The 26,680-nt window shown below is 43.0% G+C and overlaps 1 protein-coding gene across 5 annotated transcripts in view; it reads left to right on the top strand.

Moving 5' to 3' along the window:
• daam2 (dishevelled associated activator of morphogenesis 2) overlaps positions 1-26,680 on the top strand; it is a 136,867-nt gene that overhangs the window by 73,834 nt on the left and 36,353 nt on the right. For all 5 annotated transcript variants that reach the window (XM_074661751.1, XM_074661753.1, XM_074661752.1 and 2 more), the window contains exons 4-10: positions 6,380-6,454; positions 13,958-14,052; positions 23,362-23,695; positions 24,354-24,464; positions 25,532-25,635; positions 25,810-25,876; positions 26,003-26,120. In XM_074661751.1, the coding sequence (XP_074517852.1) occupies positions 6,380-6,454; positions 13,958-14,052; positions 23,362-23,695; positions 24,354-24,464; positions 25,532-25,635; positions 25,810-25,876; positions 26,003-26,120 (904 nt within the window). The remainder of the gene's footprint in view (positions 1-6,379; positions 6,455-13,957; positions 14,053-23,361; positions 23,696-24,353; positions 24,465-25,531; positions 25,636-25,809; positions 25,877-26,002; positions 26,121-26,680) is intronic.

The following is a 26,680-nucleotide window of genomic DNA, read 5'->3' as shown; positions in this document are numbered from 1 at the left end:
CAGATCTTTGTTGGGCAGAACACGCTAACATGGGTTTGCGACGGTGTCATGACCACAGAGCACATGTTGAAGAATACTCTTGCTCATCTTTTAAAATTGAGAGTATGTTTTGGAGTCAACCTCCCACGACACTTGAAAGGGTTTGACTGTGGCCAATTGAGTATTTCTACCTCCCTTTTTTCCTGAAACCTCGACTTAAAATGTATAACGTGCATATAGGTGTCTTACAATCTGCGAGCTCAATCATCATTGTCAGTCAAAGCTTTTTAGGAGGTTTGAAATCTTTAAGACGGCTCGTTGCGTCGACAGCAGGGGAGCTGAAATCTGTAATTTCATCTACTCTTTCAACAGGTGCCTCTGCGAACGCAATAGACTGCCAAACACACGGGGAAATATTCTTGAACCCTGGCTGCAGTCAAGTCTTTGGCTCTTCAGAGAAACAATATATCCCTCAACAGATGGTTGTAACAAGAGGAACACCTTACAGAAATAATACCTGATACACTGCTGGGGATTCCTGTCCTCTTTGGCTTGCTGCAACCTGGATTGTAAATCATATTTAATGTCACCAGACATGAGGAATGCTACAGTGTAGTGTGTTAAGTGTGTAATTGCTGGAATAGAATGATGGGGTTGACCTTAAACTGTCGCAGCAGCAGAGCACGCGACTGGAATGTAGAGAGAGGACCGTAGGCAGAAGAGCACTACATTAACATTAGAGCTGGGACGATACACCTGTCTCCTGATTCGATACCGTCACGATACTGTGCAGATTCGATATGTATGCGAATTTTAAGTATTGCGATTCGATATTACGATTTATTGTTAACTTTTTTAACACTAGATCATGGGGAAAAGTTGAATCATACACTTCTGGGGACTTTTACTTTGGAAAATATCTAAATTAATAAAGTAAAAATGTTTGATTTTCAGAGATGTCCTGAAGTCAAATATATCCGTCATTGTCAGGGAATTATTTAATTAATTTTGTCCATCCATTCATTAATTTTCTTCGGCTTATCCGGGACCGGGTCGCGGGGGCAGCAGGCTAAGCAGGGATTTCCAGACGTCCCTCTCCCTAGCAACGTTTTAAAGCTCCTCCATTTTTTCCATTAATCCAAAACTCAAAGAATAAAGACATTTCCTTCACAAATTAGTGGTATTTTCTATTTAATTTATAAGGGACATGTAATGTTTTTATACTTCTGGTGAATATAATCCATCAATCTTATATCCGTATATGTATGTTAACACCTTATTTTGAAAACCGGACGTAATCACACATGTATACTTCCTCAAACTTCTCCAAGGTCTTCTCTAGCTCTCCCGTCAGCTCCGTTCTCTTTATACATCCATGGTCAGCTCCGTTAGACTATATTTAACATAAATGTCAGTATATGGGTGCTCTACAGTTGTAGCTTCGGCCCATTTGACCATGGAGATGAGAGTGACGGCCGGCTTGACCGCACGTTACTGCAATACAATAACGTTTCCTGTCCATGACAGAGTTAGCATGCAGCTTTAGCCGTGATGTCTAGCTCTGCTTTTCATTTCAATGTGTGTAACCCAAAGTGTTTCCATACTTTACTGGATGTGTAGAGTTTGCAATGTTGGATTTAACATGTGAGGGTGAAGGTCGTATCTACGCCGACCCTCCGCTGTTTTCTACTCCCTCGTTTCGGCTCGCTACTGTTTGTCTTGGTTGACGGATACCGAACGGATATGACGTCACGTTACTCAGACTACAACAATAAAAGCGGTAACTTCCTTCTACCTCCACAGAGACTCAGATGAAGCAAATATATTGATTCTGGCATTTAAAAAATAGATTTCAAAATTGTAAAAAAAAAAAAAAAATCACACATTTTTTCCCACCCTTAATATACAACATATACTGTATGTTGCGTGCCATCATATAAATGTGCACACAGACTCTCTCTCCATTAATATCAAAAGCCTGCTGTTGGAACTTTTCATTTGTAGAGTGGAGCCTGGATTCTTATCACCAGATTTTAATACCAGTCATCAACTGCGATTAACTCCCTAAAATGGTTTGATCAAGTACGCAGCACACAAGAATAGACTCGGCATCACTTCCCCCTTTTAGAAATCCCATTATCAGGGTCAAATATTCAGGAAGTGTATGGACTGATATGACGAGGCTCATGTTGAAATTGTGTTTTTCATTTTGTCCCAAAAACAAGACGACAATTGCAGTACTTTACTCGTGAAACTGCCAGAGTAAACGTTGCATCGGGGTCGACGTGTTTTGGAGGGCGCGTCGGCAGCTGTAATTGGGCTGAAGGGCCAGAGAGAGGCAGTTAAGTTGTTAATCTCAGCGTCAGGATCTGTCTGGCATCGCGTCCCGAGCGTGTCAGCAGTATAGTGGAAACGACGGCCAGCTTGAAAACACAAGTCGAGTAGTACAGTGAGTTCTATTGTGTTTTTTTTGTTTTCGCTCTTTAGCTTGAGCTCAAATGCTGGCAGCAGAGTGCTGTAGATTAGAAACGGACGGTGGTCATAATAACCAGCGAGGACTGAAATCCACTACTTTCTGCTCCAACCCAAAGAGCTGTAGGGGAGCTGCTTGAGTGTATATGATTTGCAAATCAGTGGATTTTCTGTATCTGCAGCTCAATTTTAAGTCCAGACTTGAAAGTCATTACCGGTCATAATAAGAGGGATTTATATGTCTGGGGACAATCGATTCAGGCCTGTCCCAGAATGGAGTTACTTTGTGGTTTAATTAACAGAAAATGCCATTTGCTTTCAGCTGTGCAAATATTGAAGCAACATTTTAGAAATGAAGGGATTGGGTGGGATAAAATATTGATTATCCATATCAAGAAGGCACACAGAGAGAATTGATGAGCTCTTGTCGCAGCGAGAAATGCCCTTGTAGTAAATGAAGTTGTTGCACTCGGTATGTGAGCAATCACAGAGCTTAGTTTGCTCCTGGTGGCTGCAGCACAGCTTAATTGACAATCTCACAACGAATCTGTGGGTGGAGCATTATTATAATGCCTTTTATAATGGGCTTATTATTCTAAGCAGATGTACTACCATGGGTTGTATTGTGTCTTGTAGTATGGTCTCACAGAGTAATTTCAGCTAACTCAAACTAGCTCCTACAGCTTTATGTAGGTTTTAGTAGCTTTGTGTAGGAACGGCACCTGAACCTCTCTAATGTCAGGAGTGTTTGTGATTATGGCTGTAGCACTCAATAGATGACATACCAAGAAGAATAAAGTCTTTGGAACCCTGAAGTCGGTCATGGCCAGGCGGCAACTTACTGTTCTTAAAAGTGAAGCCAATGCGGAAGTGCCCTAAACTTGCATTCTTTCTAATAGCCAGCAGGGGGCGACTCCTCTGGTTGCAAAAAGAAGTCTGATTGTATAGAAGTCTATGAGAAAATGAGCCTACTTCTCACTTGATTTATTACCTCAGTAAACATTGTAAACATGAGTTTATGGTCTCAATCGCTAGTTTCAAGTCTTCTTCAATACAGCATGATGTTCATTTAGTAAATTATGGTCCCATTTAGAGTCAAACAGACCATAAAGCAGGGGATGCTTTAGGGCGGGGCTACCTTGTGATTGACAGGTCGCTACCACAGTGTTGTCCGGTCTGGGTATTGTCCGTGTTTTCGTCTTAGTACTTTAACTTAGTCCACTTCTTATGTACAGTCTATGTCATGGCCCTACCTTTACACAACATTCATAGAAAAAAAATAGGAGTTTTTTTAAATTTCCTTTCCTTTTTAAAATTTTTTGGATCATGTCAAATTGGTTGACAAATGTTACGATTTAAATCTGGCAAAGACTTTCTCTCTTATCTTACGAAACTATCAAATTTTGCGTGAACGTGACATCCTGTAAGTTTCCAACTGACTCGCTGACGTGCACACAGTAACAAGATCAACAACAATGCTGCACCAGTGCTCTAATTCCGGGCTAAACAAGACCAGATGTGAACCAAGGAACATGGTCTCTGTATTCCCCTGTGCCTCGGTTGCTCGTGGCATCACGCTCCCCTCGGATTGGCCAGGACAAATTGATCTCAGACAGAGCTATTTGAAAACTATTGTGGAGTGCACTCAAGGCAGTTATTTTTGTTCTTTCTTTCTCTCTCTTTTTCTCTGTCTCTGGAATAAAAGCTAAGACAAGTGAATACTCTGAGATGTTGTGACCCAGTTATTGTGGACTGGGCTGCCTGATCCATTTAGTCTTCATTTGGATGTTGAAGTGTGCCATTGTCATGAGGGGAAAAGATACAAAGTTTCCAAAATGAAAAAGGGGTTAATCATCTGTTGGGTTTTATTTTTTCGGTACATTCCGCAGCTGTCTGCCCCGATAGATTTTGATATTTCCTGTACACAAGCGGAAAAGTTTGGCCTGATGGTGCCTCTATTGGAAAGGTCAGAGGGTCACCGTAAACATTAGGATTAATCTTCTGAAGAACATAAATATTCATGGCAGATTCCATGGAGGTCAATCCATTTAGTTTCAGATATCTCGTCATGGAGGAGTCTCAATCAAGGAGCACTTTTGACCTGATGGTATTGCTACAGGAAAGCTTGCTGGAGTTTTGACCATTAAGTGCTCCAGGAAATGTCAGGGCATCACCACAATCAGTAGGACTCATGTTACGGGGTAGTGGTAGTAATAGTAGAAGTAGTAGAAAAAGGTGCTTCGGTGCCTTGCTCAAAGGCACCTCTCCAGCTACCAGTAAACACTGGTACAACCGACTTGAATCAGCCACCCTCCGGTTCCAGAGCCAAGTCCCTACAGACTGAGCTACTGCCTCCCCAGGGTTACAGACAGTAGACAGGATTACAAATGTGAACATCATCTTGCACCATAGCTAGCTTGCTACCCAGTTACATAATGAAAAATATATATATATAACAACTCTCTAATTGACCTATTTCTTGCTACAACTGCTCCTAGCAACCACTACTATTACAGCCACTGTGTCAAGTTGTCAACTGAAAATGACATTGGCAGAATGGATACTTCTTCTGTCACTTGATTCTGAGTGGTAGAACAAAACAAAATAACCCAACAGCAAAGCAGAAAACACCAACACAATAGTAGAATGGATGGATTACTGAACGGGCCTACCGGGGCACAGGTCCAGGGGCCTAAACTGACATGGCCCCACCCCTTGGCTTTCACCTACAAAACGCCACTCAAAGAGACACGTACCAACCAGGAAAAGACTCAAAGGAGAAAGAAAGTGACTACAAATAGACCAAAAAAAACTACAAAGAGACACAAAACAACTACAAAGAGACCAAACTGAGCACGAAGAAACAAAAATGACTACAAAGAGCCTCAAAAACACTACAAATAGACCAAAACGACTATAAAGAGACACAAAACGGCTGCAAAGAGACAAAAAAACGGCTACAAAAAGACACAAAAACAACTTCTAAGAGACACAAAATGACCACAAAGAAACACAAAGTGACTCCAAAGAGACACAAAAAGACTACAAAGAGGCCAAAATGACTTCAAAGAGACACAAAACGACTACAGAGACACAAAATGAACACAAAGAAACACAAAACGTCTACAAAGAGACACAAAAAGACTACAAAGAGACAAAATGACTACAAAGAGACACAAAATGACCACAAAGAGACACAAAATGACCACAAAGAAACATAAAACGACTACAAAGACACACAAAAAGACTACAGAGAGACTGTCATGACTACAAAGAGGCCGAAATGACTACAAAGAGACACAAAACGACTACAAAGAGACACAAAACAAGTACAAAGGGACACGAAACGACTACAAAGAGACACAAAGCAACTACAAAGAGACACAAAACGACTACCAAGAGACACAAAACGACTACCAAACGACTACAAAGATACACAAAACAACTACAAAGAGATGCAACACGACTGCAAAGAAACATGAAACGACTACAAAGAGACACAAACTGACTACAAAGAGACACAAAATGACTACAAAAAAGGGGCAAAACATCCACAGAGGTAACACAAAACAACTACAATTAGACCAAAATGACTACAAAAAGGGCTGAACAACTATAATGTCCATTGCTCCTACAGTATGTTGGAGAGATGGTGGGGCCTTTTACACGTCTGTGCCCATTGTCTCATAATCCACCCGTGAATGGTGGGCTGAATAAACTAAGTGAAAGTCAAGCTGACGTTGACATCATCCCAGGCATCAGCCACTAGAGGAGCAAGAATTCAATCTCATGCTTAATGTTTGCATCACGGTCTATGTGTAAGTTACATAGGGGTTTCAATATGTATAATTTACTTGCCCTCACCCTTAAACCAGCAGAGTACTGTAATATTTTCAGTAACTCAGTGTGTCTTTGTGTCCATGCACAGGAGCAAGAGGACCCCAACAAGCTGGCCACCAGCTGGCCCGACTACTACATCGACCGCATCAACTCCATGGCTGCCGTAAGTCAAACCCATTGTCTGAATGTCTATTCCCCCTCTGTTGAAATCCCCACATTGTTGCTCCCAAACTTCAATATCACTATTACAATATAATTGACTGACTGACCCTCTGACCACTGTTCTCTCAGTCACTCTTTCTCAGACTTCTCTCTTGGCTCTTGGCTCACTTTTTATCGTCTCCCTGCTGACTGCTTGTTATATTCGCATGACCACATTCCTCCGCTGTGACCCCTCAGCATTCACACACACTGTGATGATGTCAAACAGGCCATTTAGATACTCAGCAGTTCAGTCAGTGGGAACGACTGTCAAGAGGATGACAATATTCATTATTTTCTAGCCAGTGTGGCTGCCAATAAAAACAGCACAATACCGTCAAAAAAACGTCCACTACCGTGATCTCCGTGTCATTTTTAACATTCCTGCTGTTGTGTGAGTTGTATTATTTGATTGTACGTTCGGCCACTGGCCAGTTTGAGCCACTGACCTCTGACCCTGAGTCCTTATGTGGACGACAACATGGCTCCCAAATGTTTGGAGAGCATAAAATATGGCATTTTAAGAGGAGCCCTTTTAAATGGATAGTTCTGTTGTTTTGAAGTAGGGTTGTATGAGGTACTTATCCATAGCAGATGGCAATCGGCACGACCCCAGTTTGGAGAAACAGACAGGAGTACTAGCCGGGGAGCAAAGCAATGTCCTGCTGTGGACGGGGGCAGCAGCAAAACAGATTTTAGACACCTAAAAAAAAGTGTACGCTATATTTAAAATATTTTCACTGCTTTACCTTGCCGTCAGAACGCCCTTTTCTGATGGGGAACTGAAGCTATCTATGCTCTCTTCAAAGCAACCAGACTCCATTGAAAAAAATAGTAATTTTACCTTACAGAACATGGGTGTTGCTGGTCTACCGCTGCGTTGATTGGTTAGTTTGTTTGTGTTATTGTGTGACTTTGGTGAATTTGTAATGACCAATTTGATTTTGATTTGATTTTGTTTGTGTTATTGTGTGACTTTGGTGAATTTGTAATGACCAAAGTCACACAATAACACAAACAAACTAACCGATCAATGCAGTGGTAGACCAGCAACACCCATGTTCTGCAAGGTAAAATTAAAAATTTTTTCAATGGAGTCTGGTGGCTTTGGCGAGAGTATAAATGGATACAATCGCTTCAGTTCCCCGTCTTATATGGCTGTCTGACAGCGAGGTAAAGCATTGCAAATATTCTATATAGCGTACACTTAAACAGATATTGATTCTTTTAGGTGGCTAAAATCCGTTTTGCTGCCCCTGTCCACAGCAGTACATTGCTTAGCTCCCATGCTGGTACTCCTGTCTGTTTCTCCAAACTGGGGGCGTGCTGACCGTCATCTACTGTAGGTAATACACTGACTATGGATACTAATGTCATACAACCCCACTTAAAAAAATTTGCGGACTATCCCTTTAAGGATGACATGTAAGCATTAAATTTAGAGACAAGTCATTGGTTGAGAACGCCTTGAGCTCATTTCAGTAATGGACTTCCAACATTCCACCAGGTTGATTTTTTTATTTATTTATGTTCTTCATCTAGCCAAGCAGACCAACACTTAATACATTTACAAGTCTTTCCAGGCCACGGGTCACATAAACTGTTCAGCCATAACTTACACAGACCGCCATAAACATAGGGCCAAAAGGTAATGGCATTTAATATCTGTTTATTGCCATGTTGTTTGTTTTCCTGGCAAACACGTCGCCTATAGCAACAGCCCCGTGTTGCTATTTTTACAGCTGTTTTTGTTTACCGGCTCCACTCGGGGGACGAGAATGAGCTACTTCTGAATGGTACCTGAGCTCAGCGTTGAAGTCTGGAGAAACAATTTTACTGTCATTCTCTTAAAGGCTCAGACGGCACACACACACACACATACACACACACATACACACACACACACACACACACACACACACACACACACACATAGACACACACAGTATTTTAAGTGCAGTCAAGAGAAAATGCTGATTTGTGAGTTGCCAAGAATTTAAAATCCACCAGGGCTGCAGCGGTGCCTCTGTGCTATTAGGTGTCAGACACGCTGTCAGAGTTATGTTTCAGCCTTTCTTTTTTTACTATATCTACTGCAAAACAACCTGAGTCTGTGAGTCATTTCTAAAGTAGTCTACTACAGTATATAAAGTCTTGACATTTTATAATACAAGTGCAACATTGTCCCAGCGCGATGAGATGTTTGCAGAACAGTTGTTCCAGATATTTTCTAGAACAGGGGTTCTCAAAGTTTTTGGGGCCAGGGACCCCTTAAAGGGGAGAACATGTTCCAAGGACCCCTTCATAATCGTAACACCGATTAAGCATAATGCTTACTATCATTTGTACTCTTAGATGCCATTGGAACTATTCTAAAACGTTTCAACCTAAATACTTCAAACCTGTTTGATAGTGATAAACAGAAACACATTTCTATTTGAATCAGGTTAATACCACTTTTGTTTTGCCCTGATATTTCAGGCGCTTTAGCTTGGCCGGCTTCATGGCTTCGTTCGCTAGCACCTTAAGACACACGACGCATATTAGTCTCCCGTCGCTGTCGCACAATATAACTGTTGTCATATATTTTCTCAATTTAGCTAGTTTGGTCTTATCTTGACGATGTGGACTGCCTCAAATATTCTTCCATGCTCGCCAGCTAGCTAGCTGGCTAATAAGCTAAGCTAAGCTAAGCAGCATCAGTAACGGTTCATTGAGCCCTGAGCGAAGTGACTGACGGTTGTCGGTGGCGTTATAGCTGTGAACGTAGCTGTAGCAGTGTATGTGTACAGTTTATTGGTGAATAAAAGCTACAATTCCTCAGCTCGAGACCCGAGCCAACCATGGATGTATAAAGAGAACTGGATACAGCGTTGGAGGCGGGGCCCCGTTCATTCCTATGAAAGTTGCTCAGTGGTGCATGAAGCCAAAACGGCTCGACTTCCGTCTGGAAAAGTACCCGGATCTTTCGGCGATCTTCCGCATCTATTGGGCCTATAGAGCAGGCGCAGTAGGGTAGAACGGAGGAAGGGAATTAACTCTGGATTTAACTATTAGTGCATTTTACAACTTTTAGGACCTAATGACATGGGTGGGAGTAATGGACACAATAGGCTTGTTTTATTAGCGTAAATGGTCAGCCCTTCCACAGTAGCTGAGTTATTGGATGAGCTCATTTTCGCGTTGCACGCCCTCAGCGATTACTGTACAGCCAGCATCTTGACGTTCATTCACAAAACCGTGTCAGAGCCCTGAGGTTGTCCGTTGGCCACAGAGTGATGACTGAAACGTCCTCGTGACTCTGACAAGAGTTTCTGTGTTGAGCTTCAGAGCTCCCGCCTGGATAGGGCTCTCTGCAGATAAACAGAAAAGGAGATCCAACACAGACATAAGGGGAAGGACCTCTTATATGTCAATGATGTGAAGAAACACACAGAAACTCAGCGAGTGCATTTTTGCACAACCTCAAAATAGGGGACTCAAAACGGCATTAGAAAATGCTTTCAAGTGGTACATTTGGTATCGTTGCTGTAAACTGATTTCATGATTTAAAATTCAGCAGTTCATTTGGTGAAGCCTATTTTTAAATGATGCACATCTGATACAGTACATAAAGGGCGTTTTCATATTAGGTACTATGGATCCGTACCGTGCTCGAGTACGATTGATCTCCCCTCCCCTCTCCCCCACGGCTCAGCTTTCACATTAGTAAAGTTGTTCCTTACCCAAGTACACTTGCGTCATCATCCACGTGAATTTGTTTATGTGGCGTAGCATCGTAAAACACTTAATTCAAACATTAAAGAAAAAAAATAAAACTCACCAAAAACAGTTGTTGTTAGTCCAAAAATCACAAACTCTGGTTTGGTCGAAATAAACTCTTATTTCACAGAGTTTGATGTGAAAATATGTTGCCTGTTTACTATGTCCCACCCCCCCCCACCCCGCCCCCCCCGCCCCCACTGCATCTCTCTCTGCCCGCTGAGCGTCTCGTTCTTCGGAGGCAGACCATTAAATTAGCTAAATAAAATAACTGCCTATAACCCCAATGACTACTATTGTTTATTTTTTAAGGACCCTCTCGCCTGCCTTCCTGCTTTATCACCCATGGCCGTACAGTTCATATAGGATGAGATCGGCACAGGCTGCAGCGCAGATACAGACATAGATATGAAACATTTGTATTTATTATTTATGTATACAGATTTTGGAGGAGACCGGCGGCATTGAAAAATGCCTGCCCTTTCAAAAACTACCCGCTGACTGCTAACGTTACTCGCGTTAAATAGCGGTACACTTCCGTGTTTTACAGTTGGCATCCACACCTGATCCAAACTGTACCCGAGTACACATGATCTTTGCCCGAGAGCACCTTTTCAAGTGGACTCAAACCGTGCCTGAGAATGAGAAAACAAGGGAATAGGCATTACAGTATCAGAATATTGAGTCATATTTGATCAACGCTGCCTAATTTGACCGTTTGATCGGAGTTTGCGAGTGATTGACAGCTGCTCAGAGACGGCAAGGCTCCAGATCAGCTCTTACTGCTTGTTTTCCTCCGGTCTGTGAAATCTTGCAGATGCTGTTAGGAGCACCGGAGGACACAGAGGCACATGATTTTTTTTTTTCAGATTACCAGTCTCATGCACTACTGTCAGGATATAAGTGACCGTTTTATAAGAATAACTTTTGTTTAATCATATTGGCTCCATTTCTACCCACCGCAGCTTTAATTGTCTCATAGAACCAGGGTAATTGGAGCCCTGGTTCCTGGTTGTAGCTTTTTATCAATAAAACAAAACAAAGCTTCTGTTTTTGGGACGTTATTTTCCAGTTTACAAGCTGCATTGTTTAGCCGTCACGTTAAAAAAAAAGACATGATTGCTAACAAACCAACTGGCACTCGGTCGAAACTCTTAACTGTTTTAAACAAAGCTCGACTTGTTTCCGATCACATCATTCCACTCAGTTTCAGCTGCTGTTTTCCAGCCACGTAGGAACAATAGGATAATAGTTAGGTTTCAGCTCGCATGACGTTAGTTTAATTAGGCTTCGTGCCTCAGACTTCGCATGACTGCTTAAGTTAAAATAACGTTGTTTGCCTTTCGTTCGTATTGAACAAATACTCTTAACTTCAGCGACCCACATGGTCCTAATTAAGGTTTTGATGAGCTGCACTCATCACTCACTCAGTTAACAACGCACTAGCTGGAAGGCACGGCTCTGGCTCTGGGGGGCACTTCCCATAATAGGGATTTAGGGAAGTACCTTCTGCTGGTTTACCAACTGGCTCTAATAGCATCCGTATGTGCATGTTGGCCACGGGTTCCAATGAGATTACAAATAGCAGATGTAGGAAGGAGCCATTTGGCGAGACTCGTTGACACGGTGAACTGGCTCGCAGCACGACCAAATCATCCACTCTCCCTGACACTTGTTGTGTCCAACTTCCCATTGACTACTTTTCGTTTAGAGAAACGGGAGCCAGGGCCTTTTGCTTTCTTGGCACGGGGTCCGTGAACCATCTGGGGCTTGGAGGCTAAGTCGACACGATGGATGTTTTGACTGCGCTGTCTAGATTAACCACTCTCAGACACCGGACGGACCAGAGCTGTTGTCAGGTAGTCAAACACGGGGCAGTTAGCTAACGTAGGTGCGGTCGGTCCTGGACTATTTGCACCCACTTTTGACCTGTGTGCCTTTTTAAAGCCTGGAAACAGGGTCACATTCAAGCAAATATTTTTGTTAAGGCAAATTAATGGGCAGTCAGTGTGACTAGCTTACTCCACTGGTGAAGCGCACGCTGTTTGAACCTCAGTTTGGCAGTGAGCTGCCTTGGAAAAAGCCTGGAGAGGCTAAACAGAAGCCCTGTGGCCCTGACTAATGGGAGCACAGCAGCTCTTTGATGTTGCTGAGGGGGGAGCCTTTAAGTGATGCAGAAATGAATTCACACCACCGCCGGCCTAAGTGATTTTTTGTTTTGTTTTATGATTTGTTCTAAGCTTGATTGGAACTAATTGCTTGCAAGACTTCTTTTGGCATGTTGTATAGCTTCAAATGGTTCTAAAAAAGGAAAATGGCATTGGAAGGTGTATTTGTAAAGAGGAGGAAATATGTGCTGTTTTATGGGTGCCAAATTAAAGCAGCAATAGGTAAGATTTGGAGCAAATATGATTGAAAAAAAAAAGTTATTCTTATGAAACCGTCACTATATTCTGACAATAGTGCATGAGACAGGTAATCAGAACAAAAAAATCATGTGCCTCTGTGTCCCCCGGTGGGGGCATCTGCAAGATTTCACAGACCAATCAGAGCCGAGCTGGAGCCTTGCCGTCTCTGAGCAGCTGTCAATCACTCGCCGATCAGACGGTCAAACTAGGCAGCGCTGATCAAATATGAATCAATATTCTGTTACTGTAATGCCTATTTCTCCCCTCAAATGTTTTCAGAATCATCTTGTAGTGTACTGTTTAGCTGTAAAATGAGAAAGTTTGTGACCCGGCAGCCATGTGTAGATCAGTTGAGGAAATACCAAGCACTGCCCACCAGTCGGAGCAAACTTTTTTTTATTTTACAGCTAAACAGTACACTACAAGATGTTTCTGAAAACATTTGAGGAGAGAAATAAACACCAGAGTTCCGTCTCTTTACTTCTATACTCTTCGCTATCGTTATCGGTGGAACTGGGCTCTGATAGTAGCCGATGGCTGCACCGCCGCCGCCACCAGCCACACGGGGACGTACAACACCATTTTGCATAGAGGCTCCATACACAAAGTCAAGGTAGATGTGGAGAAAAAACGATACACAGGCAGACAGTGAGGAAAATAATTTGCTCACTGTTACTTTAACATGCTTACTGTACCAATTTGGCGTTCTCTCTTCCAAATAATGCAGCCACGTAACCATCCATTCATGAAATGAAATCGCATACTTTGGGATCCTCTTTAATGGTTTGTAATGGTTTGGCATTTAACAATGTAATGGGATGTGCAACAGAAGTAATCCTGACCAGTGATACTGTAAGCCACAGAACAGCGCATCGCCCATTGCAAATGAATAGGACATTTTCCAATGATGTAATCCACGTAAGGATATTTTCTTACGTTATTAAATTCGGAGTGACGAACAACTGATTTATTAAAAGCGGCGTATGCAAAAGTAGCCGACTAGGCTGCTGCAGAAGTAAAGAAATCAGCTTTTTCTTGCTCCCAACTATCGTTATCTTGGTCGACCTCTACTCTTAAAGTCAGAATCCTGAGAGAACCTGATGGAGAGGGCAGAGAGGAGTACCTGCAGCTTGTGAGAAGTGCCGGTCCGCAAGAAAAAGTCCCGGTACGCCAAGGAGTGAACATGAAGAAGAAATACAGAACTCTTGCCAGCAATGCCACCTGCTTTAAAGCCAGAATTCAGCACTATATCAATCAGCTGTGTTTCCATTTCATTTCTCATTTCATGTGTGCAGATGCAGACCCTGTTTGCCTTTGATGAGGAGGAAATGGAAATGAGGAACAAGGTGGTGGAAGATCTGAAGACAGCACTTCGGACTCAGCCAATGAGGTAAGCAAATCTCTCCGTCCGACTGAACCGTGACCTCCCCCCCTCCCCCCGCGCTGCAGAGCTCAGCGTTGCTCGCTTTCTTCCCTCAAGTCATGCATTCATGCTCATGGACTTGTTGAGGTAATGTCGCACATATAAAATCTAGTTATTAATGTAAAGAAAAGATTTACTTTCCATGAAGTCTGTCTCTTGTCACGGCAGGATTACAGCAAAGAAAAGGGGGCTTTTAAATAACCGCCAATAGAAATACGCCCAATTAATATTATTTTAAGATCCACGCTCCTATTTTTTCCTCCCCTGACGTGGTCATCGGCAGCTGTTAGGCCTCACTCATCACCACAAAGAAACAGTCAAGGACATTGGACAGCCCCACTAATACAGACTGCCTCCCTCTCCCCCCGTCAGCAGCTCCTTTAAGGCTGTCCATCAGCCTGAGACAGTTGTATGATGCAGTGGTCTGGACCGAAGCAGGGGTGTTGAGTTTTCCCAGCATGAAGTGACAGACCTGATGGGCAGAGGGACAAAAACCCCAGGGCAGCCTCAGCGCCTAGCTGGGTCATGTCTGGGTTATGTGTGTGTGTGTGCATGGTTGTGTTTGTATCTGCACATGTATGGGTATCCAAACCACTATAACTAGGAACAAGGACCAGCTGTTAAGAGTCCAGAGTTTGCGAGTGATTGACAGCTGCTCAGAGACGACAAGGCTCCAGCTCGGCTCTGATTGGTTGTTTTCCTACGGTCTGTGAAATCCTGCAGATGCCATTCGAAGCACACCGGGGACACCAGAGGACACCAGAGGACACAGACGCACATATTTTTTTTTAAATTAGCTGTCTCATGAACTATTGTCAGTTTATAAAAATAACTTTCTTTAATGGTATTTGCTCCGATTTGCCTACTCCAGCTTTAACCGCTCTGTGTTTCTCTCTTATACTCATTAACTTCTTGTATTATATTCAAGTGTACTTAATTTGACTCCCTCAAAAGTGGCTGTAATGACTCAATGGACGCTATTCAGTAATGCACCTGCACCCACACTGTTCACAGAGTGAGTTATTGCTCATTAGCACACAGATGTGTTTAAGTACTGTAGCGGGGATATGGGTAGCAGGTGTGTCCCACAGAATATGGGTGTTCAGGGAAAGCCCGGGCGGGCAGTGTTTTAATGTTCCGCCAATGGCTCGCCTTTGAGACAAATGGGTGGCAAAAAAAGAGGACTTTTGTGCTTGACAGCTTAATGTCTGGGGCTTCAGCTTCACCTAAACATCCCCTAAATCTGTGTCTGTACTGTATGCTTTTATGGCAGCCTTTTGTAAGACATGGTGGTGACTATCCGTTAGTCAAGCCTGTCTTTAGATGACCCCGTCCCCCCTCCCTCTGGCGTTTCAGAGAGGCAGCTGGGTCTGGTTGTGAAGAGGTGCCCTTGTGCCCTCCGCCCGCTCCGCAGGGCCACAGGACACAGACATACGGTGGGCCTGCAGGGTGCCAGGCAGAGCACACAAAAGCTGCACAGTGTCAGCCAGCCAGCCACCCACTGTTGTCTGTTGTCACCATCACTCACAGGCTCATTATAAGGCATTAAAAAGACAAGGTGACAAGGTTTGGGTCATATGTTCCACTGTGCGTTTATGTACATGATATGGAATGTGATATTAAACACCTGAATAACAGTGTATTATTTAAATACAATTATTTAAAGCAGCAGTAGGTAGAATTGGAGCAAATATGATTAAAAAAAGTAATTTTTATAAAAAGGTCACTATAGGTCAGTAGTGCATGAGACAAGTAATCTGAAAAAAATCATGTTCCTCCGGTGTCCTCCGGTGCTCCTAATGGCATCTGCAAGATTTCACTGACAGGAGGAAAACCAATCAGAGCGGATTTGAGGTCTGTCGTCCAGCTGCGGTCTATGAGAGCCACGAGTGAATACCTCACGAACTCCGACCAAACAGTCAAACTAGGCAACGCTGATCAAATATGAATCAGTATTGTGTTACTGTAATGCCTATTTTTCTCCTCAGATGTTTTCAGAAACTTCTTGTAGTGTACTGTTTAGCTGTAAAATAATGTTGAGATCTGTTGAGAAAATACCAAGCACCACCCACCAGCCGGAGCACAGCCAATAGGAACGCTCTCTTGAGCGAGCGAGCTAGATTTTTTAAAGCCTGAAAACAGAGCCATGAGGAGGTGCAGAAGTCTAGTTTTCTCTCAAAACACTTGAATTACAATATGCTGAAAGGTTATTATGGAATTTTTGCCCAATGATGCCAAAAAATCGTTGCTTACTGAAGCTTTAACGGTTTAAAGAAAATATCTTTATCATGCCAACCACAGCATGACCCCTTAAATTGAAAATATCTGCTTCAGGTTAACTATTTCAAACTGAAGGGTCGTGCAACCTTTTTGTTTTGTGATATGTATATTAAAGGGCTGTCAAAGTTAACGCGATAATAACACGCAAATTCGTTTTAACGCCTCTAATTTCTTTAACGCATTAACACAACTTGCGATTTTTAGGTTGTAGCAGGCTCAGAGTGAAGATACTGGTATCATATGAAACTAGAAAAACCTCAGAAATTCATTGGTACCAACCATGTCATACTAGTTTATTGTAAAGGAGGTTACATTTTGGTGAAGATAAACGGGCATGGCCATTTTCAAAGGGGTCCCTTGACCTCTGACCTCAAGATATGTGAATGAAAATGGGTTCTATGGGTACTCCCCTTTACAGACATGCCCACTTTATGATAAACACATGCAGTTTGGGGCAAGTCATAGTCAAGTCAGCACACTGACTAACTTTTTAAGTGAGCCTTTTTTTTAGGTGTCTAAAATCCATTTTGCTGCTGCCCCCCGTCCACAGCAGCACATTGCTTTGCTCCCGTGCTCGTACTCCTGTCTGTTTCTCCAAACTGGGGGTGTGCCGACAGCCATCTACTATAGGTAATACACTAACTATGGATAAGTACCTCATACAACCCCACTTCAAAACACCCAAACTATCCCTTTAATATGTCAAAAGCATTGTGGGTAATGTGATAATAAGCTAGACGAGGTTGGTACAACAAAAAGCCCATCACAACACTTCATTACAGAACAGCTGGACTGTATCAAACGTTGCCTCCAACAGTGAGAGGAGACAGCAGACAGGGAACCGCGAGCAGTTATGCTGTACTGCATTTGCAGTTTATCGGAAATGATTTCAATTGTCCTAATTATTAAACCGATTTAATGGCCCAGATGTCTTATATATCAAATATAAATTTGATTCATTATAAACGGCCGTAAAACTGAGACATTTCGAAATTGGCTGAATTCCTCTCTCATGTGAATTTACAGCTTATCTCATTTTCTCCGCTGGCAGTTATTGCTTTGTTTACCAGCTGTCAAATGGAGCTTGAACCGTCACGCCGGGGTGTGTTTGTTTACTCACATAAAGACGAATCTCAACTCAAGTGGGCATGCGAGGGGCCAATATGCGAACGCAAACTGCTACAGCCTGTAGTCAAAATCTGATACGCAGTCTGGCGTACATTTCAGTTAAGCTTTAAATATTTACACTCTCTTGTGGTATTTTAACTGCACATTCAAGTGTACTTCCAGGCAGTGTTGACCTATTAAGTCATCTGCAACATCTGCGCTGATGTTTATGCCCCTTGCTGAGGAGCATACTGTGCATTCTTGTATCTTTAAGACGTTCCTCAATCACTGTCATTTCCGCGATGAAATAACCGCAGGAGGACAGGAAATGAAGCTCTCCTGGAGGTCACTGAGGCCGCGTTGGCCCAGAATGCACTGCAGTCCCAGACTCATGTCAGTAGAGCATCGCAGTGTTTCCCAAGACAGCTCTGAGGACATTGTTTCTGCAAATCTCTTCCAGCAAGAATATTGACTTGAGTCGACTGCAGCTGCCCCCCCTACACTGCTCCTGTGTCAATAACCCTTTGGACGATTCGCTACCACCACATGCAAATATTATCCTTCAAAACATTTTGCCGCCGGATCTCTCAAAGGTTCCTCTTAGCACAGGGTGAACTTTATATCTGTTTTCATGTATTACTGAGTACATTAGTCGGGGAGCGGAGTATCACACCTTTAAAGAGTCTTGGATGGAGCGGTGTTTTTGCTTCTCTCAGAGAACAGATTTCTCCCCCCTTGGTACTCAGCATTTAAGGGGGGAAATGGAGAGAAATGCGGTGGGTAGATAGAGGCAGGCTTAAAGAGAGAGACTGAGCCTGCCGGTGAGGGAGGTTTGTGTTGGAATGGCAACAAACGGATGGAGGAAGGTGGTGTAAGGAAAGGGAGTTGTGTTCTGCCCTTACCTACAGCCGTGTGGGGCATTAAACCAGTCATTAATTAAAGGAACAGTATGTAACATTTAGGGGGGATCCATTGGCAGAAATATAATATAATATTAATAAACAGTTTTTTTGTGTATAATCACTCATAAAATAACAATCGATGTGTTTTCGTTAGCTTAGAATGAGTCGTATATATCTACATAGGGAGCTGGCCCTCTTCACGGAGTGCGCCATGTTGCTCCGCCATGTTTCTACAGTAGCCCAGAATGGACAAACCAAACACCGGCTCTAGAGCGGGCTTTACGCATTTTCACGCCAGCCACCGTAGTTCTTCTCCTTCATGGCTGGAACGAGAAACTTGAATAAATCCAGTTGTTTGAAGGAGATGTTCTCACAGCAAAATAAAACAGATAATAGAGAAGTGAATTATGACTTCTTTAACATCCTAACAAAATCCAGCATGCAAAAGGTAATAAAGGAGTGGATGTTGGAAGTACATGGGATTTATTGTTTTACTTTTATTTGTAAACCGTGGCATCAAAATGGTGTTCTGGAATTCTGAATTCTGGAATTGTTGACATCCCTAATTACCAGCACACAAGTACACAAAAACAACTTTGTTGTAACAAGAGTAAATGTAATTTGTTACTTCCACTCCTGACTAAGTGTCTGATTAATGGTTGTATGTGTGTGTGTGTGCGTGTGTGTGTGTGTGTGTGTTTGTGTGTGTGTGTGTGTGTGTGTGTGTGTGTGTGTGTGTTTGTGCCTTAATAAACAAGGAGCCATTGTAGAAACATGGCCTATACTGCAGTCTGTTACACACACATAGACTTCTCCCTGTAGATTTAACAATAAACCGAGTCCATAAGAGCCCTTCCCCTCCTGCCATGATATACTATACACATCACAGATGTGCACCTTGGCTGGTAGTTTTATTGTGATCTGTCTGTGTGTGTGTGTGTGTGTGTGTGTGTGTGTGTGTGTGTGTGTGTGTGTGTGTGTGTGTGTGTGTGTGTGTGTGTGTGTGTGTGTGTGTGTGTGTGTGTGTGTGTGTGTGTGTGTGTGTCAGTTTTATGTGTGTTGCCCTTTTCTTCAGACCTTATTCTACCACAGTTCTACGCTGGGCCTCACATCAAGTAAAATTTATTTGAGTGAGAGCCGTGGTGATATCGTATGACTAGTCCTCGGAGCGCTGCAGACACCTCGGTCAAACAGTTTAAAGCAGCACCTCTAAAGAACCTCCGGGGCCCGTGTCCACACTCTGGCCCCCCCTTTTATAGTAGAACAAGACATATGTGCATGCGTGTGTCCCCGTGCCTGGGGGTAGGTGAGTGGGTGTTTGAGAGAGATGTTAAGTGTGTGCGAACGTGGGGATTAAATGAAGGGTGGAAGAGACGTTTGAGTGTATGTGTGTGTGTGTGTGTGTGTGTGTGTGGTAGTGTAGCATGCTGATAAGTTTATGGTAAGGCTTTGAGGCAAGAATGAACTCTCGACCGACTGTCTGCCACGCAGGGGTCGTCCACAGTTTATAAAGGCTGGATGTTTTGCCTGCGCAGCTAAAAAAAACAAAAACAGTCCAGTTGGTTGGAATTAATTTCTGAATTTAAATGAGAGCATCTGGATTAGTTTTCTGCATTGTCCTGCTCATTTAGAATATTGTCTGCCTCTGGTTGAGAGCTTTTATGCTTCTTAGATCAATGGAAATTACTTGAACCCAAATGTTTTTTTAAGGTAATAACATTGGCAATCATTTATAAAAAAGTAGCTATGCATCAGAGCAGCAAAAGTAGGCTCGAATGACCACGCCCCCTTTTTGGGGGGAAAACAATCCCGTGTCCCTCATAGACGGTAAACAGGAGAAGTTGAAACATGTCTCCCAACTTCTACTTCTTTAAACAAACTGGTAATAGTAATAATGCCGAAGAGTCGCTGTGTGGCTGGTTGCACCAACAATATATTAAAAAAACGCTGATCTCCGATTTGTTTCCCTGCCATGTCCTAAGTAAGGGATAATGTACAGCAAGCCGGTTATTGTTGTGAAATAAACCCCGAAAGCGGAGGGGCCTTGCATCCCCCTGTAGGGGGTTATTTCACAACAATGACCCGACATCGGAATTGCGCCCATAGCAACGGTCTGTTATAAAGAAATAACAAACTAAAGCTGTGTAATAAAAAAATCAATAATTGAGGGGCTTCATGGCTCCAAGCTATAGACCAGACCAGTATGGCGCTGAAACTGCGCTCCCTTTTGAGGGGAAAGAAACTCGCTGTCACAGGAGAGAAAATGATGAAAAGCTTTCACACTGAGATATGAGGCACATACGATACATTAATATTCACTCTCAGTGTGGTAAATCGCTAAATGATGCCAAAGAATGTATAATGCCGAGAAGTGAAAGTCAGTCGTTCGTTCCATTGCAACATCAGCGCCCAGTAGCAAAGCTATGCTTCCGCCATTTTGGACTGAAAATGACTACCGGATGCCAGTTAAATTATATTTCTATTCTGTTGTCATATTCTACCGAAATGGCCTGTGTTGAACAATAAAATAGTATAAATATAATAAGAGTTTTCGGTCCAAAATAGCAGCAGCTGTTGTCAAAAAAACACTGGAGTTTCTTCTCTTTGCTTCTATACTCTTCGATGATGCTGCCGACAGTGACAGGGGGTAGAAAACGGGTACATACGAAGTACCCGTATGTGCTGGTCTGATGTTTCTCAGGGTGTTATTTCAATTTCAATCTGCAGCTAACCTAACGTTACCTTTGACCATCCTCGGCCTCAACTCAACACACACTGTCATTTTTGTTGAGTCTCGTCCCATTCCAAGTTATACTCCTGGCTTCTTTCTTTTGTCTGTCTGAAGAGCTTAATGTGTGCGTGCGGTTGGCTCAGCCTCGGTATTGTTCAGCTCTGTCTGCAGAGCTCGTATTGTATGCAGCGGTTGTCGAGCTCTCGCCATCTTGAACGCAGCCCCAGCGGCTTTTCAAGTATGCAGCGGTTGTTCCAAAAACAGAACACTCGGCTCAGCGTGAATGTCAGCAGTCAGAGGAGATGGGAGCCATAGATTCAAGAGGAGAGACGATGAAAAAAAAGAGAATAGTTGGATGTCAGCTTACTAGGAAGTACAAGTACGGATTAGTCACTGTTGAATGAAAGTTTGTGCATGTATGCATCTATACCTCTACTAAACAAGCACATGCACAGGGTTTGTGGTGTATAGGACGTGTGCATGCATGTGTGCACGCGTTTCTGGCAAAGCGAGTCGGCGAAGCAGCAGAGCGAAACGGAGCCTTGAATCCCGTCCACCCTTTTGAACCCACGCTCCAACAACAACACCTCTCTCGCCCTCTGCGTTCCATACATTAATCACAAGGATGTTCGGCTTAATTTCTCTTCCAGTATGAAGCCTCTCTCTCTCTCTCTCTCTCTCTCTGAGGTGGCCCCGCTGCCTTCTCTTCTCTATTCGCCAAAGACTTGTCACTGATATAAGATGTGTAACTTTTTAACAGCTTGGATCAGTTCTGCCTCGCTCTAGTTCCATGTGTCTGCGTTGCATCTGAATCAAGTCGTATCTAATGTATTGGATTTGTTCTTCGCCAACCTCGGTGTTGAGCGGAGGCCGTGGCCGCGGCGTCTGCTTCTGAAACAAGAAGCACATTGTCTGCTGAAAGGTTGTTTCAATGCATTGTCTGACGGAAGGTTGGACCGTATGCATGCATGCATGTAGTATGACCTTCTTGATCTCACCCAGGGGGCTGCTGGAGATCAGACGATTATATGTCTTTGAGAGATTTACTGGTCATGCCAGGTAAATCTGGGACTGATCGTGTGTGTATAGGATAATAATCGGATGATTTACATTTTTTTGGCGTTGGGTTGTTTTTTTTCCATGCCTGCTGCGAGCCAAGACAGCAGTGGGAGGGGATGGAACTTCTGACATCAAAACAATGTATCTGTTACAACGAGTAGCAATAAATCCTATCTCCCCCCTTTTTCCTCACTGTCCCTTTCACTTTCTGACTCCTCTTTTCTCTTCCTCTGCTCGTTTTCTGCCTCTTTCGCTCCTAATACAAGCCCTCATTTGTCTGCAGTAATTTATGAGGCCTATCAGGAATCTTAGCGAGTGGGAAGGTCATTTACAATACAGCCCACAGTGTGCTCACTAGATGTGACATCCCTCAATGTTTGCGTGTCCTGCCCGTCATTCAGTAGGTCTCTGCTTCTCACCCAGAGAGGTTAATGACTCGCTGCTTTTCTAATTAGTTCAACTAATGAGGGTTGTCAGTAGGACACTGGAGGAACGTGGGTCGTGACTGTGTGAAGGTTCACCTATAAATACCCTATTCTTGTTTGGTAGCCCCCTAAAAGAGGCACTAAACCAATTTGACTGTGTCCTCATACTCAGCTTGGATGAGCTTTGTCATGTCTTTGATAATAATGCCCCATGATGTCATCAGGGTTATCTTCGATTGGGCAGGTTTATAACAGAAAGCGTGCGTTGCAAACTGAAGGTCTGAAGTTTGTCCGCATGCCCTGCCAGGGAGGGTTTAACGAAAATATGCTATTGGTTCTGTAGCATTATGGGAAATAAAGGATGCAGTGTTTTCGGATATTGCCTAGGTCTGTCAAAGTTAACGCGATGTCAACGCAAATTCATTTTAGCGCCACTAATTTCTTTAACGTATTAACACAACGTGTGATTTTTAGGTTGTATCGGGCGAAATAAAGCTCCAAACTTACGCGAAATTTTGGCGAGGAAAAACTAGCATGGCCGTTTTCAAAGGGGTCCCTTGACCTCTGACCTCTACTTTGAAAAAAAGCTTCTCAATAACAGAATGTAAAGATGCTTTAAGATGACATTTGCTCTGTTTAAGTGCTGCACAGTCTGCACTAACTGTAGCAATACACAAATGCACTAGCTGTATATTATATTGTCGCTGTACCCTCCTTTTTCTGTACTTTACTCTCAATCTGTACTCGTTTTCCTTCCCTCCTCCTCCTCCAGGTTCGTCACGCGCTTCATCGAGCTCGACGGCCTCACCTGCCTCCTCAACTTCCTGCGCAGCATGGACTACGAGACGTCCGAGAGCCGCGTCCACACGTCCGTCATCGGCTGCATCAAGGCCCTGATGAACAACTCCCAGGGCCGCGCGCACGTCCTGGCCCACCCACAGAGCATCAACACCATCTCGCAGAGCCTGCGGATGGAGAACATCAAGACCAAAGTGGCGACGCTGGAGATTCTCGGGGCGGTGTGCCTGGTGCCCGACGGACACAAGAAGGTGCTGCAGGCCATGGCGCACTACCAGAAATACGCTGCAGAGAGGACTCGCTTTCAGGTGAGGGGGAAGTGAAGGTGTTGTTACTTGAATACTTTGAGTGTCATGGTACAAACATACTTACTGTAGGGAGCCTTTGCTGGAGACATGGGGCAGACAGAGATTATGGGAAAGGGCAGACACAATATTTCAAAGTAATGCCCAAATAAATCAAGCTGTGGTCATTTTGATAAGTTGGAGACTCGTGCTGCAGCACCTCAGACTGTGGGCCTCAAGTTAAGTCAACACTCGGTCCATATTAAAGGCAGGTGAGGACATCAGGAGTTATGGAGGTCAGGGGTATGTGTAGTGTTTTAGTGACTAGCAGGACTGAGTCAACAAGCCACATCTCACACGTCCCCCCGGGGCGCGTGCTAAATCATGCCTCTTTAGGCTAAGCTAACACCACAGGAGCTGAGTGATTCTTAACCTTTTGAGGCCTTTTTAATGTTGAGTTATGATTAAGCTGCAAAGGTATGTCTGGGGGTCGGTGTCAGAGGGACCAAAGGGTGTGAGAAGTGAGACCTTGTTCTCTTCAATGTTGTGTTAAAACAACTCAGTTTTGGTAAATCAAGTTTTTGCCTGGGACCAAGTTGCTATCTGATGATTTCTGCGCTGAAATATAATTCAGATCAAACTCACTTGCCGACTAACCCTCCAATCTGTCCTGACCATGTAGACGCTGCTGAATGAGCTGGACAAGAGCACAGGCCGCTACAGAGACGAGGTCAACTTAAAGACCGCCATCATGTCCTTCATCAACGCTGTGCTCAACGCTGGAGCTGGCGAGGTAAACACACCAATATGCCTTTTAGATTACACCATATCAAACGAAGGCAAACGTTAGTTGAATATAGTTTCAATATTTGGGAAAAGAAGACATCAAATATTTGTGAAGGGAAAAAGTCATGGTGTGTACTGTATGTTTTAACTAGGTAATAACTATGTTTGAGTTAAAAAAAAGTAAAACACGTCTTTACCCAAATCTGTTGTTAGACACTGCTTGAAAAGCTTCTGTTAGCTTGTAGTGAAAAGGTAAATGTGAACTTAAAGGGGACATATCATGCTAATTTTCAGGTTCATACTTGTATTTTGGGTTTCTACTAGAACATGATTACATGCTCTAATGTTCAAAAAACACTTTATTTTTCTCACCCTCTGTCTGAAATGCTCCGTTTTAACGCCTGTCTCTTTAAGACCCGCTCCCAAAAAAAGCCCGGTCTGCTCTGATTGGTCTGCGCTGTCGCAGCCGAGGACTCACTGTGTGTGTGTGTGTGTCTGTAACTACACAGAGTTTAGCGCCGCTTCTACCGATGACTGCATAGTTGTGACATCACCACGTTACGGTAGTCCTCACGGCTTGTTTTAAAGGCACGGTTTCTGAATGCGGAGCATGTGGATTTATCTGTGGATTAAGCGTTTCGATATTTTCACAGTATTTATATAGCACCTAGACCTGCTTTATAATAAAAACAGACTTCTGAATCTCACATTCTACAATATGGGACCTTTAAAGTTTCAACATTTTTGGGAAATACACTATTTTGCATTCTGGCAGAGAGTTACATGAGAAGATTGATACCACTCTCATATTTCTATGGTAAATTTGAAGCTGCAGCGAGCAGTTGGTTATCTTAAAAACACAGATTTCGATTTTTTTTTTGGGAATATCTGTCCTTCAAAAACTTTTGCAAGCGCTAAAATGTTGTTGGCAATGATGAGTTTAGATATCCAGGCACATGCTAGATATTGAATTACCTATCTCCCCTTTTGAGGTATCTAATGTCCACCATTACCACTTGTGGGTTCATAGCAATTTTGTCACCTTCTGTTATTGGTTTGCTCTTTTATTTCTAGGACAACCTCGAGTTCCGCCTCCACCTAAGGTACGAGTTCCTGATGCTGGGCATCCAGCCAGTCATCGACAAACTCCGAGAGCACGAGAACGCCACTCTGGATAGGTGAGAGTGAGACCTAATAAACAATCACCCTCTTCAGGAATAATTTTGCAGTACAGACCAGCAACAAAATATGTCACCTTTGTGTGTTTGTTGGGATTGACTTTACTTCCTTATTGTTTGGAGTGAAGGTGCAGTAAGTACTTTAACCTCAGACTGCTGTTTCTTCCTGTCCAGGCATTTGGACTTCTTTGAGATGGTGCGGAATGAGGATGATTCTGAGTTGGCCAAAAGGTTTGATACGGTGAGTAACTTAGACAACAATCTGTTTTCTTGTCTTACTACTTTGGATGTATGGCTGAAATGATCCAAAGGCAAGCAATGCTCACACTTGATAGTAATTCAAAGACTTGTTTCTTTAATTTGATAGAGCCACGTAGATACTAAGAGTGCCGGTGCCATGTTTGAGCTGATCAAGAAGAAGCTGAGCCACACAGACGCCTACCCCAACCTCATCTCCATCCTCCAGCACTGCCTGCAGATGCCCTGTGAGTAGAAACATAACAAGGAGTTGTTCTTAACACAAGATTCAATATGATAAGATACGATACGATACAATGCGATGAGATAAGATGATATGATACGATAAGATGAGATAAGATGATTCGAAACGATATGAAAAGATACGATACGATACGACGATACGATAAGATAAGATATGATGAGAGACAATAAGATAAGATACGATAAGACGATACGTTAAGATAAGATTCGATACGATACAATAAGCTACGATACGATAAGGTACGATATGATAAGATAAGGAGGTACAATAAGATGATACGAAACAATATGATAAGAGTATACGATAAGATAAGATACTATACAATATGATACAATAAGACGATACAAAACTTCAGGATATGATAAGATGCGATACGACGTGATAAGACATACGATAATATACAATGATACGATACAATAAGACACGATATGATATGATACGATGCAATACGATAAGACGATACGATAAGATGATACGATACGATAAGATAAGATAAGAGTATACGATGACATAAGATACAATACAATACGATACGATAAGACG

The sequence above is a fragment of the Sebastes fasciatus genome, chromosome 15, assembly GCF_043250625.1.
Source record: "Sebastes fasciatus isolate fSebFas1 chromosome 15, fSebFas1.pri, whole genome shotgun sequence".
Taxonomy (NCBI): domain Eukaryota; kingdom Metazoa; phylum Chordata; class Actinopteri; order Perciformes; family Sebastidae; genus Sebastes; species Sebastes fasciatus.
This window is presented reverse-complemented; position numbering and strand designations above follow the sequence as displayed.